Raw genomic sequence first — 20040 nt, forward strand, 5'->3', positions numbered from 1 at the left:
AGAAATAGTTTCTTTTGTATAATTTTTGTCAATTGACAAAAAATGACTTCAAATTTAAGGAAATCACTTTTAAGAAAATTTTTGATTAAGACAAATTTTTTTTAATAAACGAATTCTTCCTCTGAGTTTATGTCTCTTAAGAACTAATCTAATTTACCGGTGAATAATTTGTAAAGTTATTAAAATTTTTTCTAATTACTAATGAATCATAAAATATGTACTAATTGCTAACCATTTATTTAAAATGTAGAATAACATTTTTATCTTTATTTAATTTTAAACCTGAAACCATTACAAATTTAATGAAATTCTTTTTCTAAAAGGCACAATAATAGTTCTGGTCATATTAAATTATTACAAAATTGTTAGTGTCTACTATTGCTTTTGCACTTTTTGTGGAAAAGGAATAATAAAAATTTTAAACAAAGCGTTGAGAAAATGCTCGAGAGAATATGCTCAGCATTTAAGCTTAAACAGAGCATTTATAGAGCATTTATGAAAATTTAAAGAATTTACTGTTGTAACAAAGATATATCATAATTAATAAATATATGTATACAAAAACGTTCAACATTTTCACATTGAACAATGAACCTTTTTGTTGAATAATTCATCTTTTTGGTTAAAATTCCTTTAAAAATGCAAAAATGTTGTTAAAGATTATTGTACTTTGTTAAAAATTCATCTATTTTTTTTTTAGAAAATTCATTTTATTGGTTGAAACTTGATCTTTTTGATTGAAATTAGTTTGATTTAGAAACAATTTTTTAAACTGAAACTGTAACTCTTCGATTTTTTCTCGAAAAAGTATAAATTTTGATAGAAATTTAACCTTCTTAATTGAAAATTATATTATTTTGTTGAAAATTTACTTCAATTTTATTGAAAATTATTTTTTTACTAAATATTTAACTATTCTATTTTTAGTTGTAAATCTATCTGTTTTAGGTGATAATTAAACTATTTGTTGAAAATCCGTCTTTTTTGGTAAAAGGCCACTCTCAGTAGTTGAAACTTTATCTTTTTGTTGAAAATCAACTTCGTTGGTCCGAAATTTAAATATTTTTGTTGGAAATTCGATTCTTTTTTGATTAAAAATTTATTTTACTGCCCAAAAATTTAACTACTCTATTTTTTTGTAGAAAAATGATCTTTAGTCGAAAATTAGGTATTTATTTGAAAATTAAATTTTTTTAGTTAAATATTCAACAAATCTACTTTCCGTTAAGAATTCACTCCTATGATTGAAAAAGAAACTATTTAGTTGAAAATTCTTTTTTTTTGTTGATAGAAAATTTATCTTTTGGTTTGAAAATTTATCTTTCTAGTTTAATATGAAGATATTTCTAGTCAAATATTTGAAATTGTATTTGAAAATAATAAATATTAATAAATGTTTGATACAAAATTTATCTTTTGGGTTGAAAATTCGTCATTGTAATTTAAAATTAATTTCTTTGGTTGAAAATTCGTTTCTTTTACTTGAAAATTATAATTTTCCACTAAAGGTCTAAATATTCAATTTTGGTTGAAAAATTTATAATTTTGGTTGAAAGTTAAATAATGAGGATGAAAAATCTTTGTTTATTTAAAGTTTACTTGTCTAACTGCGAATTCAACTATACTATTTTTTGTTTATAAATTTATCTGTTTAATTCGAAAATTTATATATTTTATAAAGATTCTATATTTTTTGTAGAAAATTCATCTTTTGGGTTAAAAACTGAGATATTATGTTGAGAATTAATTTTCTTTGCATGAAAATTGGTTGCTTTAACTAAAAATTTAATTATTATATTTTTAGTTGAAAAATATTTTTTTGGCTAAAAAAGACAAACTATTTCGTTGAAAATTGTTTTTTTTTTTATAAGATTTTAACTATTCTAATTTTGGTTGAAAATTGATCTTGTTTAGATGAAAATTCATGTACTTTTTTGTTAGAAAAATAATCATTTGGATTGAAAATTGAACTATCTGCTTAAAAAAGCATATTTTTGTTGAAGAGTCCTCAGTTTAGTTTAAAATTCATTTCTGCGTGAAAATTTTTATTTATTTATTTACTTAAAAGCAAAAATAAGCAAATTTTAATATATATTTAGAAAACAACATTACCGGATGTCCCAGACTCAAGTGTCCGCACTTATATGACTGTATAGAAATTTAAAAAATATATCGAAATTTCCTTTTCGAAAAATCAGTTGAAGTTTTAGTTTTGAGTTATAAAACATTTAAGCTAGACCAATAAGGAGCGTGGTATAAATAGGCGTGCGTCCTTGAGCGGGAGTCCAACGTAGTGTAGTGTCCGTTGTTCTCCCATAGCTAACCCCACTTTAGTGCTCTCCTCAATAGCACTACGTTCGACTCCCGCTCAAGGAGGCACGTCTATTTATACCGCACTCCTGATTGGTCCAGCCTAAATATTTTATAACTCAAGAATTATAACATCAACTGATTTTTGGAAAAGGAATTTTCGATTTATTTTTTAAATTTCTATACAGCTATATAAGCCCGGACACTTGAGTCTGAGACACCCTGTATTTCTCCGAGCACATAAACTCTTTAGAACACTATGCTTGACTTCGAACCGTTTCCTTTTATATTAAAAAAATCCATTCTCTTCTAAAAAGGCTGAGTCGTGAATTGGCGTTCGTTTACGAAGCACCAAACACTATTATACTGATTAGCATGGAACACTTTCTTTTAATAGAAATTATGACAAAATGGATCGTTTATTCTGTGACGATCATTGTAGAATAAATAAAGAGGTACGCGATTTTTATTTGCTAATTTTTCTTTCAGTTTGAGCATGACCTTCTGATACCTAATTTCAAATTAAACAAATGATTAAGTTTGAGGAAACGCTAACTAGGTATAACGTAATGGATGATAATCATCTACTTTACCTGGTCATTCAAGTTCAATTGTTGAATGCTGTAGAAGTCATCTAAAGTATGGTACAACTTATTGTCAATTATTTAAGGTTACCTTGGGTAGGGAATTAATTTAATACCCTTTGAGTGTTTTTTTCACTTAACAATAATTTCATAACAATTGGTTTGCAGTCATCCTTGCTTGCTAAGAAATGCTTGCTTTTAGTTTGAAGTTTAAGTATTTTGTATTTGAATGAAGATGTTGTGCATGGAAGAATTTATCACGCTAATTGCATGTTTATGAATGTTAATTAAAACGATGAAAAATTAATTGGCATGTTTTTTTTTGGTTGCTGGATTATCTTTAATTTCATAAAAATAAAAAGCAGTAGGCAATAAGCTAGAAATATTGCAGGTCAAGAACCAAACAGCAATGGAATGGATCGAAGTTCGAGTAATGTTTCCATCGCCCGAAATCATAGTTCCTCAGCATTGGAGAGTGATATTAATCATAAGGTAATTTTCAATACAAAAATTGTATTAATTACGAAAGGGTGATTTTCGAAATTTTAGATATCCTTCTCTTCAATTGTAAGGATTCGTATGATTTTTGCGACCCTTCTAACCCTCGCCTTCATACGGAAGATTTGGTTTTCTTTACTTAATTTATTAAAAATCTATCAATCATTTTCACTGACAACGAGATTTCAAGGGGTTTCACAAGATTCAATAGAATTTCAGCGGGCTTTTGAATATAATAAGGGATTTGCCTGAATAAGGATTTGTCAGATTTTCTGGATCCCTTTCATCCCAAAATAGCCTTACGGATTTAATCAATGCTCCTTTATAAAGTATTTTATTTAATATATCACTTATTATTTTTTTAAATGTTGTTTCTTTTAGTAATTCATTTAGTACTTTAAATTAAACTTTTTTTTCTGAAAAAATATCTACTCTCGTTGCTCCCCTGGGAATCGAATCACAGAACTTCTTTTCTCAAATATACATGCTTTTTCAAGCCAGGCGTTACATTTATGATACAAGTAATTTAAAGGAATCTGTATTATCAGAGATAGTTACCATCAATCAATGTAGAGATACATTTTTCATCAAGGTAAGAATAAAAATCAACCTATCGATCAAGTTACCTCTTCAAATAACAGAAAATACCTAACGTTCTTTTTAGACAAGATGGAAAATAAATGTGAAAAAATTTTTAAATTAATTTTTTCTGAAGAAAACGTCTACTCTCGTCGCTCCACTGGGAATAGAACCACAGAATTTTATTTTTCATCTTGTCTAACAATGACGTTAAGTATTTTTTGTTATTTAAAGAGGTGATGAAAAAGGCATCTACACTGATTGATGGTAACCATCTCTGATGATAATACAGATTTCTTCCAATTTTATTATTTTATTTTATTAAATATTGTGTAACACTTTTTATTTTTGAAAAGTATATATTTAATATCTTTTTTCAGGGTAATACGCACTTCATGCGGAAAATACCGCCAGGAGCAGAAGCTAGTAACATCCTTGTTGGGGAAGTGGACTTCCTAGAGAAAACATTATCTTGTTTTATACGACTTAACCAAGCTAGTATATTAGGGGACCTAACCGAAGTTCCTGTACCGACTCGGTTCATTTTTGTTCTCCTTGCCCCAGCGGTAAGGAATTAAATATTATTCTTTCAAATTTTTAATTTAAGAAAAAGAGAATCAACAATTTTCAATAATTTTTTAAAAGTTATTGTATTCGAACACAAAATCAAACTTTTCTACGAAGTATTATTGTTTGGGTGTATTTATTACTATGGATGTATTTACTTGTTCTCAATTTTAAAAAGATATAGATTTGTAACGGTTTATTCGCTTACCCTTCATTTATCTGACTTGGAATATGGAATTAAAAAAAAACTTATTGTTTTTGTATAGTACAGGGAGTTTCGGTAAAGAAATATAATTTCACTTAGAAAAGGAAACTTTTTACATAAAAAGGAAAATTTTAAAAAGAATTATTTTGAAATAGAATTTGTTGGGTAGGAAAGGATCTTTTTCTTTTAAATTTAATCTTCTTCTTTTAAAGCTCTTCTTATCCATTACCAATTCAAGTATTCCAGTTAAATATTTATAATTTGATTGGAAAATTAATTTCGTATGTTGGAAATAAAATTATTTAGCAGAAATTAAAAATTTTAAGTCAAAAATTAATTTTATTTGGTTGAAAAATGAACTGTTTCATTGAAAACTTGTTTTTCATTGGATTTTTTTCATGCCACTTGGATATTCAATAATTTTAGTTTAAAATTTATCTATGTAGTTGAAAATTTATTTTTGACTAAAAATTTAATTATTAAATTTTAGGTCGAAAAATGATATTTTTTTTATTGAAAATTAATCTTTTTGTAGAAACTAATCTTCTTAATTAAAAATTAATCTTCACGGTTAAAAAATTCAATTATTTTAGTTGAGTATTATTTATTTCGGTTAAAACGTCATTTTTATAATTTAAAATGTAACTAGTTTAATTAAATCTTTACTATTTGATTTCAAAAATCATCACTTTGTTTTAAAGTGTAACTATTTTTTTGATAGGTTTGTTGTTGTTGAAAGTAACTTTTTTAACTGAAAATTTAACTTATTCCAATCAAAATTTCTGTGGTCGTAGTAAAAAATTAATCTTTTTGTTAAATATTAATTTTCTAATGAAAAATTCAATTATATATGTTTGGGTTGACAATTTATCTTTTTTAGTCCAACTTATTTGCTTTGTTAGAAAATTCAACTATTTCAGTTGAAGATTCAATGTTTCAGTTAAAAAATCTATAAATTCATGCATTTGGTTGAGAAAGTGTATTTTTTGGTAGACAATAACACCGGCACACACAAAAAGTGGTCTGTCCGACAGACTACACTAGCATATCTATATGTTTTTGGGGTCGCTGAATTCGAATCCGGTGTCCAAATAACCAAGTTGGCTCGTATTTTTCTAAAAAACGAAAAAATAGACGTAAAATCGACAAAAACAGCGATTTTTCAGGTATATTTTTGCAAAAAAAATATATTTTCTCGCCCGATGCACTTAACCAACATATTTATATATCTTTTGGGTCGCTGAATTCGAATCTGAGGCCCAAATAACCAATTTTGCTTCTACTTTTTCGAAAATCACAAAAATAGAGGTAAAATCTACGAAAACAGCGGTTTTTCGTGCATGTTTTTGCAAAAAAAATCCAGTTGGCTCATATTTGATCGAAAAATGCAAAATTAGACATGAGATCGACGAAAACCTTTACCTTCCTCGATTCGGATTGTCGTTCACTGTAGATTCCCTTTGCGTCTCACGTTCCGTGGTTTTTAATTTGCGTTAGTCTCCTTGCATGGCAATAGTAGGATTTTTTGTAAATAAGTTTTATTTACTTTTAGCGTTACCCAGGAACAACGACGTGGACGTAGTAAATTCTGTTCCCTTTGGGGTGCTTTATTACCGTGAGTCCCCTTGCCCCTCACGCTTATAGGGTTCTTTAATTTTTTATTTTTCTTTATATCACTTGTATTGAATCCTTTTGTCCTCAAAAGACCTACGTAATGGGTTTCGCTTTCGTTTGGTACCTTGATTGACTTGATCTCGTTTTAAACTCCAACAGTAGTCAGCCATCATGTTGATATCCCAACATCCTTGATATCGCCTCTCCATCTCATAAGGCAGCCTAGTTTACCAAAGTTTGTTACCATTTCTGAAACCACATTTTGATAGACTGGACTCATCTTATTACCTAAAAAGTTTTTTACAGCATTTTTAAAACTAAGCCAGGCATTCTTTTTAGTGCCAGACATTTTGGTAATGAATTCTGGATTCTGCAACAATTATGTGCTATAGTGGAAGTGGATAAATTGGAATTGAAACAGCGCTTAGAAGACATGATCTGTTTTGATTGAGGAGTTTATAGTAATAGTATAAGTATAGTATACTAAACTAGTGATTTAAAAACACAAAAAAAGAAACTGATAATGGTTTTTAAAACTGTACTGAAGTCAAATTAAGAAGCATGCTTAAAGAGATTGTCACCACTGTCCCCTTTACTAACGTGAAGTTCGAGCGCGATCTTTCATTTGTTTGTTTCACAGTCATTTGTTTTAACGTAAAGTTCGAGCGGGATCTGTCATTTGTTTTGTTCACAGTCATTTGTTTTGATCGATTTTATCGTTATTTTTGAGTTTTTCGAAAAAATATGAGCCAACTCGGTTATTGGGACCCCGGATTCGGATTGAGCTACCCAAAAAACATATAGACATGCTAGTCAAGTCCACCGGTCATTAACATATTTTTTTTTGCAAAAATATGCAAGAAAAATCGCTGTTTTCGTCGACTTTGTATCTAGTTTTACGTTTTTCGATAAAATATGAGCCAAATGGGTTATTTCCACCCCGGATTCAGAATCAGTGACCCCAAAAACATAAGGGTATGCTGGATAAGTCCACCGGGGATGAAGATATATTTTTTTTGCAAAAATATACACGAAAAACCGCTGTTTTCGTCGATTTTACCTCTATTTTTGAAATTTCTATTAAATATGAGCCAACTGCGTTATTTTGACCCTGGATTTAGATTTAGCGGCCCCAAAAACATAAGGATATGCTGATTTAGACCACCGGGCATGAAAAATTTTGTTGTTGCAAAAGTATACAAGAAAAATCGCTGTATTCGCCGATTTTACGTATATTTTTTCGATTTTCAAAAAAGTGTAAGCCAAATTAATTATTTGGGCCACAGATTTGAATTCAACGACACAAAAGACATATAAATATGCTGGTAAAGTCCACCGGGCGAGAAAATATATTTTTTTTTGCAAAAATATACCTGAAAAATCGCTGTTTTTATCGACTTTACGTCTATTTTTTCGTTTTTTAGAAAAGTATGAGCTAACTTGGTTATTTGGACACCGGATTTGAATTTAGCGACCCCAAAAACATATAGATATGCTTGTGCAGTCTGCCAGACAGACCACTTTTTTTGTGTGCCGGTGTAAATAATGCTCTTATTAAAAAATTCAAGTGTTTCAGTTAAATATCATTTTAGTTAAAAACTCATTTTTTTTTGTTTAAAGTTTAACTATTCCAGTTGAAGATTCATAATTTTATTTGAAAATTTATCACCTTGGTTGAATTAAACTATTTTGTTAAAAATCCGCTTTTTTGTTTTAAATTAACTTTTTCCACTGAAAGTTTAACTATTGAATTTTTTTGTAAACTATTCATTTATTTTACAATATTGTTCTCTGTTGTGTTAACGGATGTTTAGAATGAACGTCATGAAAAAGAATAAATTTTCGCATTTTGCGGCAGCAATAAAAGTTTGCCCGGGAAAATTGAAAAACTTTACTGGGCATTTGAGTTTTCACCTAATCGCGCCCTGATTCTTGCTCAATTTCTTTTCTTTAATTGAAAACATTACATAATTTCTCGTCGGTTCTCTCGGAAATATTTCAGATTTGTTAGATTAGATTTGCTACACAGCCGGCATCGAAAGTGGACTCTAAACTATCACTACAGAATCGCAGCCTGAGATAAAGTTAGGATTTCTACGACATTCCCTAAATTATCTCCTCTTTAATCTGTCAACACTTCACTGGCAGACTTACAAATCGTTTCGATTTACCAAAGTAATGACTCACAGTTCTCAACTTTAAAAGCTACAGACTAAGTTTCGAGAGTCGACTCTAGCCTGCCCGCCTGAATATAAAGAAAGTGAATAGAGTTCTAGGTTGCAGGAGTGAACTCCTTGCCGTGTCTCGAGAGCAATTTTTTAGCGGAATTTGATGAGTCGCGCGTTGGCGTTCGAATGCCCTTAACTCTCCCAGCCGGTCCCTTTTGACTCTCTCACACCCTCAAATCCCCACTTCCTGATCCCGCGCTGGTGGGAGATATCGCGGCTGCGCAAAGTTCTAGTCTCCGAGGCTGGCGCCTTCTTACACGTTTGTATTGCGGATGGTCTATATTCAGGGGTTATGCCCGCCTGACTCCAGCTGGATTCGTGTTACCAAGCGCGTAAGTCCCACATGTCAGTAGTATGAGTCTCTTCCAGTCAGACACCGGTCTCGTCGCCGTCCGTGCTTCGGGTATTATGTTATTACTATAAATCTGTCCCTTATTTATAATTTTGTAACTAGCCCTAGGCAATTTTTATAAATAAATACGGAGTACAAATGCATTGTTAATATTTTGTATTTAGGGTGGCATGTCCAATTTTCATGAGATTGGACGAGCAATGGCAACATTAATGTCTGATGAAGTCTTCCATGATGTAGCGTACAAAGCTAAAAATCGAAATCATTTACTCGCTGGGGTGGATGAATTCTTAGATGCTGTAACTGTTTTACCTCCTGGTGAATGGGATCCTACCATAAGAATAGAACCCCCTGCAGCAATTCCGTCACAAGTGAGTACCCTAAATAAATGTTATATATAGATAATAAATAATAGGTACAAATTCTATAGTATACTTTTCTTTATTTCAAAATCGTGTGTTAAAACATTTTTTTTCTTTAACTACTGCATTCCAAGTTTTAGATGATGTTACTTCAGAAGGAGTAACGATTGTTGACAGTTTACTTTTGTTTGATGATGTTTATATGGATACAATCGTGCAATCACAGACATGCAAAGCTTTCATACAACTTTCGATTTTTTTATTTGATAATCAGATTGCGTATCAGAATGATCCGATTTTCAAGATCAACTGCCTACCGCGAAGTTTCATGAGTAGTAACTGTTAGATGTTAATTCTTATAAACCACTTTTATTTCGTGTCTGGCTAAGTGCCATAGAGGTTTATAGCTCAATATAGAAAGTTGTAAATCTTCTAGAAGTGAGGGTCGGAACTTGGTAAATCTATAGCAAAAACTTTTAAAAAGAAAAAAAGTAACTTCCAGAGTTGAAAATTCTGTTTTTTTTTGTTAAAATAATATATTAACAATTACATTTGGCAATTTATCGCGTTTGTTGATAATTCAAGACTTTTTTTAAAAATTAACCTTGGTTCCAAACTTAATCTCTTCTGATGAAAGTTTGGAAGTTCGTCTTTTTGGTTTAAAAATTCATCTATTAAGGTAAAAATTTGATTTTGTTATTTTTCATAAAAATGCAAATTTTTCGTTGCAAATTAATCTGCTTTGACGGAGAATTCAACTATTTTGTTGAATTTTTTATTTTTTTGGTTAAATTCAACTGTTTTTCATTTACAATTAAAATCTTTTTTGATTAAATCCAATCAGAACTTCGTTATACTCAGTGTCAATTTTAAACCCAATGAAACTCTCAAAATTAAAATTCAAATCTAAAAAAAAATGGTACCCTTTAAATTGAGAAAATAAAAAATTGAATAATTTTCCATAAAATCATAATAATTAGAACATTTTTATTTAAGAGCGTTTTATTTAAACAATTCATAATTTCGTTGATCTATATTCAAAGTTGTAAAGTTTTAATTTTTCAAAATTACAATTAGACATTTTTGAGTGGAAAATTTTCAAAATCAATTATTTCTATATTTAATTACAGTATTTACACTTTTGTCCCAATTTTTATTTTTTCCTTTTTCTCTTAATTTCAAACTAAGTTAATAGATAACAATAAGAAAATCATACTACCCTTGGTGAAAAGTTCATTATTATTAGTTACAAATTCGACAATTTAGATGAAAATTAATTGTTTCGGCAAGATTGTAACTATATTGTTAAAGACTCATCTTTTTGGCCGGAAATTTGACTGTTTCATTGAAAATCTGCCTTTTTGGGTAGCAAATTTATCCTTTTAAATTGAAAATAAACTTTGGCGGTAAAATTATACAAAAAAAAAAAAACATCCGTCTGTTTGTCATGAAAACTCAAATATTTGGTTTAAAACGCAACGATGTTGTCTTTCTTCTATAATTCTGATGTTTTGTAAAAATTTAACTTTTCAATTTGATAATTTAACTGTCTTCTCAAAAATTTGTCTCTCTAGTTTAAAAAATGTACTATTAGGTTGAAATTAAACCTTTTAGTTGAAAATTGAACTGTCTTCTAAAAAATTCTTCAATTTGCTTAAAAATACATTTTCTTGTTATAAAAATGTTTGGTTGAAAATTCTTCTTTTTAGGTCAAGACGAAACTTTTTAAGGTTAAAATTCAATTTAATTAATTAACATCTTTCATTCACAAAATAATCCTAGTTGAGAAGCTTAATGGATCTGAGAGAAATATTTTAAATCCGGATACTTGGCTTAAAACATTTAATTCTACTTTTTGCGGTTTTTTTAAAAATGTCATATCATATTCTTTGTAATTTCATGAGACAAATGCGACTTTTTTAAAAAAGAGCCTTGCACCAAAATGACACATTTAACCTAGGCTAAATTGTTTTTTTATATTAAATATTAAATAGTGTCGATTACAGGTATACTTCTGTTAAATAAATGAAAAAAGTCTGCCTCTGTCCGGATTCGAAACCGGGAACGTCACTATACATGGGCCGAGTTTTGGGCAATTACGCCACCTTGTTAAATTTTGTTAGTAAATACTTCAGTATCAAGAATTTTTGTTGAATAAGAAGATTAAAATTTAAAAAATTAAGAAAAAAATTACATTAAACAAAAAAAGAAAGGATCTGATACATCCTTGATGACGTAATTGGTTAACATTCCACTCATGTATAGCGGCATTCCTGGTTCAAATCCGGGTGAAGGCAGATTTTTTTCACTATTTAACATTTAAAATAAAATAAATAATAGACTGTTTAAGAAAATAACTTTATTCTTCAGATTTTTTATTATTGTCCTGATAATATCCAAACATATAAAATATTTGACATGTAGGAAATAAGGAAGCGGCCCAAAGAAGAAAAACCGAAAGAAGAAGTGGACGAAGAGGCAGACGAACAAAAGCTACGAGAGGAAAGTGGTTTGTCGAGAACTGGTAGACTTTTCGGAGGGCTAATTAATGACATTAAGAGGAAAGCACCGTTTTATTTATCTGATATCAAGGACGCCTTGGCTCTACAGTGTGTAGCATCATTCATCTTTCTCTATTTCGCATGCCTAGCCCCCATAATCACTTTCGGTGGACTTCTTAGTGAAGCTACAGAAAAAAATATGGCTGCTATGGAATCTCTCGTAGCTGGCTTTGTTTGCGGAATTGGTTATGGCTTTTTTTCCGGCCAGCCGTTAACTATCTTGGGATCTACTGGACCAGTTTTGGTTTTCGAGCAAATTGTCTTCAACTTCTGCAAGTAAGTCTCAGCAATTACCTTTTATTTTTTCCCTTTTTCTTTTTTGGGAATAAATAGTCTAAATTTGTCTCGGAAATTATTGGAAATTAAAAAAGAATCTAAAGATCAAATATCGAGTATACACTTTTTAATCTTTAGGAGCCATAACTGAATTGATAACTCAGTGTAATAAGAGTAACCAAATTTAATCCATTTTAATCCACATATAATCCAAAATTATCCAATTTTAATGCGGTAAAATCCGGGCTAATTCACTTGTAATTCCTGGTAATTTACTGAGAGTAGGGTTAAATTACTTGTAATCTGGCGCAATTCCCTTGCAATCCAGGGTAATTCAATTGTAATCTGGATTAATTCATTTTTAATCCAGAGGAATCCCCTTGTGATCCGAGGTAATTTACTTGCAATGCGAGGTAATTCACTAGAAAGTCGGTCTAATTCATTTGTAAATCAAAGGAATCCACTTGTAATCTGGGGCGATTCATTTGTAATCCGGCGTACTTTATATTTTATCCGGGGTAATAAATGTGTAATCCGTTGGAATCCACTTGTAATATGGGGTAATTCATTTGTAATCTTTAGGGATTCATTTTTGATCCCAGGTAATTCACTTGTAATTTGGGTTACTTCATTATTCAGTCCGCTGAAATCCACTTGTATTTTGGGGTAATTAATTTGTAATCATAAGGAATTTACTTGTGGTCCGGTTTAATTCCCTTGTAATCCGGTTTAATTCACTTGTAATCTAGGACAAGTCACTTATAATCCAGGTAATTCACTTTTAATCCGAAGTAATTAACATGTAATCCTGTGTACTTGATATTCAGTCCGGGTTAATAAATTCGTAATTCATTGGAATAAACTTGTAATCTGGGGTAATTTATTTGTAATCTTTACGGATCGACTTGTGATCACGGGTAATACATTTGTAATCTGAGTTAATTCATTTGTAATACGGAGGAATTTACTTGTGATCCGGGGTAATTCACTTGCAATATGTAGTAATTAACTTGTAATCTGGGGTAACTCGTTTGTAATCTGGGGTAATTCACTCTTGTCCGGCGTGATTCACTTGCAATCTAAGGCAATTTATTTGTAATCCTTGGAATACACTTGTGATCAAGAGAAATTCATTTGTAATCCATGGTAATTTATTTGTAAGCCAGAGGAATCCCCTTGGGATCCGGGGTAATTCACTTGTAATATGGGGCAATTCACTTATAATCCTTAGAAATACACTTGTGATCCAGGTTTAGTTACTTGAATTCTGGGATAATTCACTTTTAATCCGCTGTAATTCACTTGTAATCCTGAGAAAATGACATTTAATCTGGAGAAGTTAACTTGTAATCCGTGGCTATTAATTTGTAATCTGCGGTACTTTACATGTAATCAGGGGTAATTCCTTTGTAATGCGGGGTAATACACTTGTAATCCGGGGTAAATTACTTGCAATTCGGAGAAATTCACCATTAAGAAAGCATGATTAACTTGTAATCTGTGATAATTCACGTGTAATCCGGAGTAATTCACTTGTAATAGGGTGTAATTCACTTGTAAACTAGAGAAATTCACTTGTAATATGGTGTAAGTCACTTGTAATCAGGGATAATTCCCTTGTAATCCGGGGTAAATCATTTGTAATCGGGAGAAATTCGATTATAATACTATTATATATTATATAAATATATTATTATATAATAATAATTCATTGTTATCTGGGGTTATCCACTTGTAATCCAGGGCAATTCCCTTGTAATACAGGGTAAATCACTTGCAATACAGAGTATTTCACTTGTAATCTGGGGCAATCCACTTGTAATCCGGGGAAATTAAATTGATATCTGGAACAATTGACATGTTATCGGGCGAAATTAACGGATAATTTCGGAGATAATAATTTGTAATCCGGCGTAATTTACACGTAATCAGGGGTAATTCCCTTTTAATCCGGGGTAAATCCCTTGTAATTTGGATAAATTCACTTGTAATACGACGTAATTCACTTGTAATCTGCGGTAACTCACTTGTAATCTTGGGCAATTCACTTGCAATATTGTGTAATTCACTTTTAATCTAGGGAAATTCACTTGTAATACGGTGTAATTCACTTGTAATCTGGGGTAATTTACTTTTAATCCGGGGTAGATTCCTTGTAAACCGGGGCAAATCACTTGTAATCCAGAGAAATTCACTTGTAATCTGGGGCAATTTACCTGTAATTCGGGAGTAGTTTCCTTATAATCCGGGGCAATTCACGTGTAATCAAGGGTAATTCACTTGTAATCCGGGTAAATCACTTGTAATATAGAGAAATTCGATTATAATACGGCGTAATTCACTTGAAATATTGTGTAATTCACTTGTAATCCGTCTTACTTTACTTCTAATCTGGGATAACTCACTTTTGAACCGGATTTATTCAGTTGTTTGCTTGAAGATTAATGTCTTTTAGTTCACGATTTAACTACGTGGTTTTAAATATTTGAGTATTTTGTTATAAAATCGCGTCATTTATAGAAAATTAATCTTTTTTTTTCTTCACAATCGAGCTTTCTGTTAAAAAATTGCCTTTGTTCTCAGAAATTAATATTTAAACCTGAAATGCTAGAAGTCTGAGCGATTCAAATTCAATCAAAATATTTAACAAATTAATTTTATTAACATAAATTTATATTGCTCTTTTCGTTAAAACTATTCTTATCTTCCCTGTCATTTGGGCATTCTCGAAGGCTGTTATTCATACAGTTAAAGAAAAATTTTGACTGTTTTTTAAAAGTGGGGATGGGGGCACATACGATTTGTTTTTAGTGCAAAATTTGAAACAGTTTCAAATTTGCTGAAAATATTTATACTAAGATTCAACTTTGTATCTTAAAAAAAGCAGAAAAATATTTTCCCTAATTTTACAGACAGTACACCTGGAATTACATGTCTTTTCGATTTTGGATTGGCACATGGATTAGTGGAATATTAATTATCCTTGTAGCATTAGACGCCAGTGCGTTTGTTTGCTATATAACAAGATTTACAGAAGAAAATTTTGCGACTTTGATAGCTTTTATCTTCATTTTTAAGGTGAGAAACATTATTACAAAAGAACATGATCAAATAAATCAATATTGACTGTTTTTCCATTTTTCTTTGAAGTTATCTCATCAAATTAGAAAATCTAACCAAATCTTCTTGTAACAGGCTGTTGAAAACGTATTGTCAATAAATAAAAATTACCCATTAAATACTCGAAATGATATACTCAACCACAATTGCTCATGCAAACCTTCGGATAATTATCTTCCATCCAGTTATAGCAATATTAGCTGGTCATCACTGGATCAGATTACCTGCAAGGTAAATTACAAATCTTTCGTGGTTTTACAATAGTTAATAGTGAAAAGTTTCCGGCCTGATAATGAAAAAAAACTTTGTTTTTTTTTTAGTTTATTTTTCAACATAATCTCCCTCAAGACTAATACATTTCTCATAATGATGCTCTAATGCAGTGATGCCGAAATTTTCATGCAAAATATTGCATACACACTCCGTTGACCACCTAGTAGCTTCAGCTATCTCACTTACCTTTAATCTGCAGTCCTCTACCACCATTTTGTGAATTTTTTCGATCATTTCGGGAGTTGCGACCTTAACGGGGCGTCCTGAATGTGGCTTGTCAGAAGGGCTCATGCGACCTTTCGTAAATTTAGAAACCTACTGTTTAACCGCCGAATATGATGGAGAAGAGTCTTTTAGCGTGGAATCCATTTCTTCTTAAATTGAAAGCGGTGTGAGGCCTTTTAAATAGAAGTATTTGATGAACGCACGCTTCTCTGATTTTTCCATTTTTGCACAAGCAATCGAGGTGTATTGTTCAGTAGGTCAGACCGGAAACTTTTCATCCCACCCTCGCACCTCTTTGATAATCTTAAGTTAGACCTCTAAAATACAATTAAATTGAACACTCTCATATTGTACTTGAAGAATTACAATGGTACGATGATCGGTGATCATTGCAATTACGTTCCGGATGTGTTCCTGATGTCAATTATCCTATTTATGGGAACCTTCCTCTTGTCCGTTGAGCTCAAGGATTTCAAAAACGCTCTCTTCTTCCCCTCTAAAGTAAGATCTTTATTCTTCTACATTTTCAGTAGCTGTTAAAAAAATCTTTTAAAAATGAAAAATTCCTGATTATTATATAACTCTATTTAGGTCAGACAGATAGTAAGCGATTTTGCTGTGATAATCGCAATCCTTTCGATGTCAGCTTTAGACTTCTTTGTGGGTATTAATACACCAAAACTGGAAGTTCCAGGAGAATTCAAACCGACTTTACCCAACAGAGGCTGGATAATCTGGCCTTTTCAGGAAAACCCCTGGTGGAGTGCTCTTATAGCAGGTCTTCCTGCCATGTTAGGTACAATTTTAATCTTCATGGATCAGCAAATCACTGCCGTGATTGTCAACAGGAAGGAGAATAAACTTAAGGTAAATATTCATATACTTTGATTTGATTCAACCTGACATTTATTTACACATATAACACACCTAAACCCCACCAACGGTTAGTCAATAAAATTAAATAAAAGATTGTGCGGAAACAAGAACTACTAGTTTCCTGTCGAACTCTCGGAAATTGCTGCTAGTTATTATCGACCTTTCATCAATTGTCTCGAGTTACTCTTAGCTTTCAGGAAATTTTTTAAATTCGTTGTTAAATCATTAGAAAATGATTGAAATCTTTGTTCAATCTTTGTAATATATATGAAATCTTTGTAAATTATTAAAAAATCTTCGCGAAATATTTGACACATTTTTGAAATATTAAGTGATATTTGTAAAATTAATAAAATCTTTCAGAAATGACTGAAGTACTTGTGATGTCTTTTAAATATTTTCGAAGTCTTTGAAATCGTGGATAAATTATCATAAAATCATTTGAAATCTCTCTGAAATCTTTTGTAAATTATTTAAATATCTTTGCGAACTATTTAAAATATTTTTAAAATATTCGATAATATTTGTGAAATTATTGAAATCTTTGTGAAATTTTTAAGACATAATTGAAGGGTTTTTAATGTTTCTAAAATCTATCCGAAATCTTTGAAATCTTTGTGGAATCAATAGGAAATACTTGAAATCTTTGTTCAATCTTTGAAATTTATCTAAAATCTTTGCTTATTATTTCAACCTTTTGTGAAATCTTTAGGAAATCATTAAAATCTTTGTAAAATCGTTGTGAAATATATCTGAAATCTTTGTGAAATAATAAAAAAACTTTGTGAAATCTTGGAAATCAATTTGAAATATTTAAGAAATTATTGAAATCTTTGTTCAATTTTTAAAATTTATCTAAAATATTTGAGAAATTATTGAAATCTTTGTCCAGTTTTTCAAATTAATCTAAAATTTTTGCTAATTATTTGAACTCTTTGCGAAATCTTTGGAAAATTATTGAAATCTATGTGAAATCGGCCTGAAATCTTTGAAAAATTTGGGAAATCATTGAAATCTTTTTGAACTATTTAAAAATATTTGTGAAAGATGTGAAATATTTTGGAAATATTCGGTAATATTTTTCAAATTATTGAAAATCTTGTTCCAGTGAGTGAACTCTGTTCAGTCTCATGAATATTTTCGAAATCTTTGTACAATCTTTGAAATTTATCTGAAACCTTTCGTGAAATCTTTTTTAAATTCTTTGAGAAATGATTGAAGTCTTTGTGAAGTCTTTTTAATCTATTCGAAATATTTGAAATCTTCATTTTATGATAGAAAACTTTTTAAAATATCTTTTATCATCTTTTATGCTTTCTGATGTCTCTTAAATCTATCCCAATTCTTTAATATCTTTGTGCAATCATTAGGAAATCATTAAAATCTTGGTTCAATCTTTGAAATCTACATAAACTCATTGTGAATTATTTGAAGACTTTGTGAAATATTTGCGGAATTACTGAAATCTTTGTGAAATCTTTGTGAAATACGTCTGAAATCTTCGTAAAATCTTGGATATCTATCTGAAATCTTTTAAAGCTTTGGGAAATCATTGAAATATTTTCGAAATATTAAAAAATCTTTGCGAAAAATGTGAAATATTTTTGAAATATTTGGTAATATTCGCGAAATTATTGAAATCTTTTGAAATCCTTGAAAAATTATTACAGTTTTTGTGGAGTCTTCTCAATATATCCGAAATTTGTGAAATCTTTTTAATCTATCTAAAATCTCTTTAAAATATATTTAAAATCTTTATGAAATCTTTGAAAAATTATTGCAATCTTTACAAAATCTTTGTGAAATCTTTTAAGTCTATCCGAAATTTTTGCGGATTTACTGGTTATTTATTAATTATTATTTATGTTTAATTTTCACATAGTACAAGTCCGATTGCATGTCATTTTGATAAGTATCATGTTGAAAGTTTTAACCTGAATTATAGTAGAACGCCTATATAAGAACAGTTCTGGGTGTTGCCTCGCACTGACCTTGAGACTAAATCAGTCTCCGTGAACGTAAGCAGTCTATTGTAAACTGGTGGCGACCCATTCTTGGCGCTGGCACACACTCTCACACGGCTATAAAACTGCGTGGACTAGCAGTTCTTGGAAGGATTAAATCGGTCGAACCTAAATAGGCGTTCTTGTTTAGTCATATTTACAAAAACTTTGAAAATTCTCGATATGCATCACTATCACCAACGACATCTGGAAATTTTTCAATGTACCTTTACCGAGGTTCTGGTGGTTCGGAACCCACCTTAAGCTGTAGGTCCCCCCATTGTGTACTTGACTGTAACCCTGTCCGTCAATGATGGGGTAAAACCAGGCTTTGTTCAATATGTCTGGGCAGACTGCTCTCATCAGATCAGTTGATTGCATTATAAAAATGCGTCCGTGACTGATGATATATACCGGGACAGTCCCGTGCAAAATGATCAAATAAAAAAAATCCAACTCTGAACAAAAATGCCTTCGACATGTTGGGCAGTATAAGCCTGTGACAACATTTCAACACAGAAATGTTTTTTCTCCATAAAATTTAACAAATAAATTATTTTTCAGAAAGGATGCGGTTACCATTTGGATCTTTTTGTACTTGCCATTCTTATACAAATATGTACCGTGATGGGATTACCTTGGTTTGTAGCCGCGACAGTACTTTCCATTAATCACGTAAATTCATTAAAACTGGAATCTGAATGTGCAGCCCCTGGTGAAAAGCCCCAGTTTTTGGGAGTGCGTGAACAGAGAGTTACTCACATTTTGATATTTTTAATGATCGGATGCTCTGTGTTGCTAACTCCAATTCTCAGAAGAATTCCGATGCCAGTATTATTTGGGGTGTTTTTGTACATGGGCGTATCATCTCTAAAAGGTCTCCAGTTCTTTGATAGAATTCTCATAATGCTGATGCCTCTTAAGTATCAACCAGACTACATGTTCCTTCGACAGGTGAGCAATGGACTTGGCCTTTCTATCACAAATTTATTTTGCAAGAAAAGCAAGAAAAGTGCAAGATGTAGCTCTAACAAATACTTTATCACTTAAGTTTCACCCCTAATGATGCTTTTGGCATCAAAATGACCCCTGAGGAAAAAAGTCGACCTGGAGGATTCCTAAATATTTTTTGTATCCTACCTAACATCAGGGGCCATTCGACACCAAAAGGAACACTTTATAGGAGTGTAATTTGAGATAAAATAATTTTTTTGCCCACCCTGAAATATTTACAGAAATTGTCATACAAAATAATTTAAAATGTAAACAATTCCTTAGGTTCCACTGAAGAGGGTGCATATGTTCACATTCATACAACTGGCTTGCCTATCCTGTTTGTGGATCATTAAGTCATTCCACAGTACATCAATCCTATTTCCGTTAATGGTGTGTAATTCGTAAACCACT

At 30.8% G+C, this 20040-nt stretch overlaps 1 protein-coding gene across 8 annotated transcripts in view; it reads left to right on the forward strand.

Annotated features, from left to right (window-relative positions):
* The window catches only part of LOC117167566 (sodium-driven chloride bicarbonate exchanger), a 103249-nt gene that overhangs the window by 68777 nt on the left and 14432 nt on the right, over positions 1-20040 (forward strand). For all 8 annotated transcript variants that reach the window (XR_004466412.1, XM_033352595.1, XM_033352593.1 and 5 more), the window contains 10 exons: positions 3286-3386; positions 4352-4537; positions 9102-9308; positions 11724-12136; positions 15049-15214; positions 15332-15487; positions 16115-16255; positions 16346-16621; positions 19198-19587; positions 19912-20019. Coding sequence is in view for 7 of the 8 variants with exons in the window: in XM_033352595.1 (XP_033208486.1) it covers positions 3286-3386; positions 4352-4537; positions 9102-9308; positions 11724-12136; positions 15049-15214; positions 15332-15487; positions 16115-16255; positions 16346-16621; positions 19198-19587; positions 19912-20019 (2144 nt within the window). In the remaining variant the exon portion in view is untranslated. The remainder of the gene's footprint in view (positions 1-3285; positions 3387-4351; positions 4538-9101; positions 9309-11723; positions 12137-15048; positions 15215-15331; positions 15488-16114; positions 16256-16345; positions 16622-19197; positions 19588-19911; positions 20020-20040) is intronic.

This window comes from Belonocnema kinseyi, chromosome 2 (assembly GCF_010883055.1).
Source record: "Belonocnema kinseyi isolate 2016_QV_RU_SX_M_011 chromosome 2, B_treatae_v1, whole genome shotgun sequence".
Classification (NCBI taxonomy): Eukaryota; Metazoa; Arthropoda; class Insecta; order Hymenoptera; family Cynipidae; genus Belonocnema; species Belonocnema kinseyi.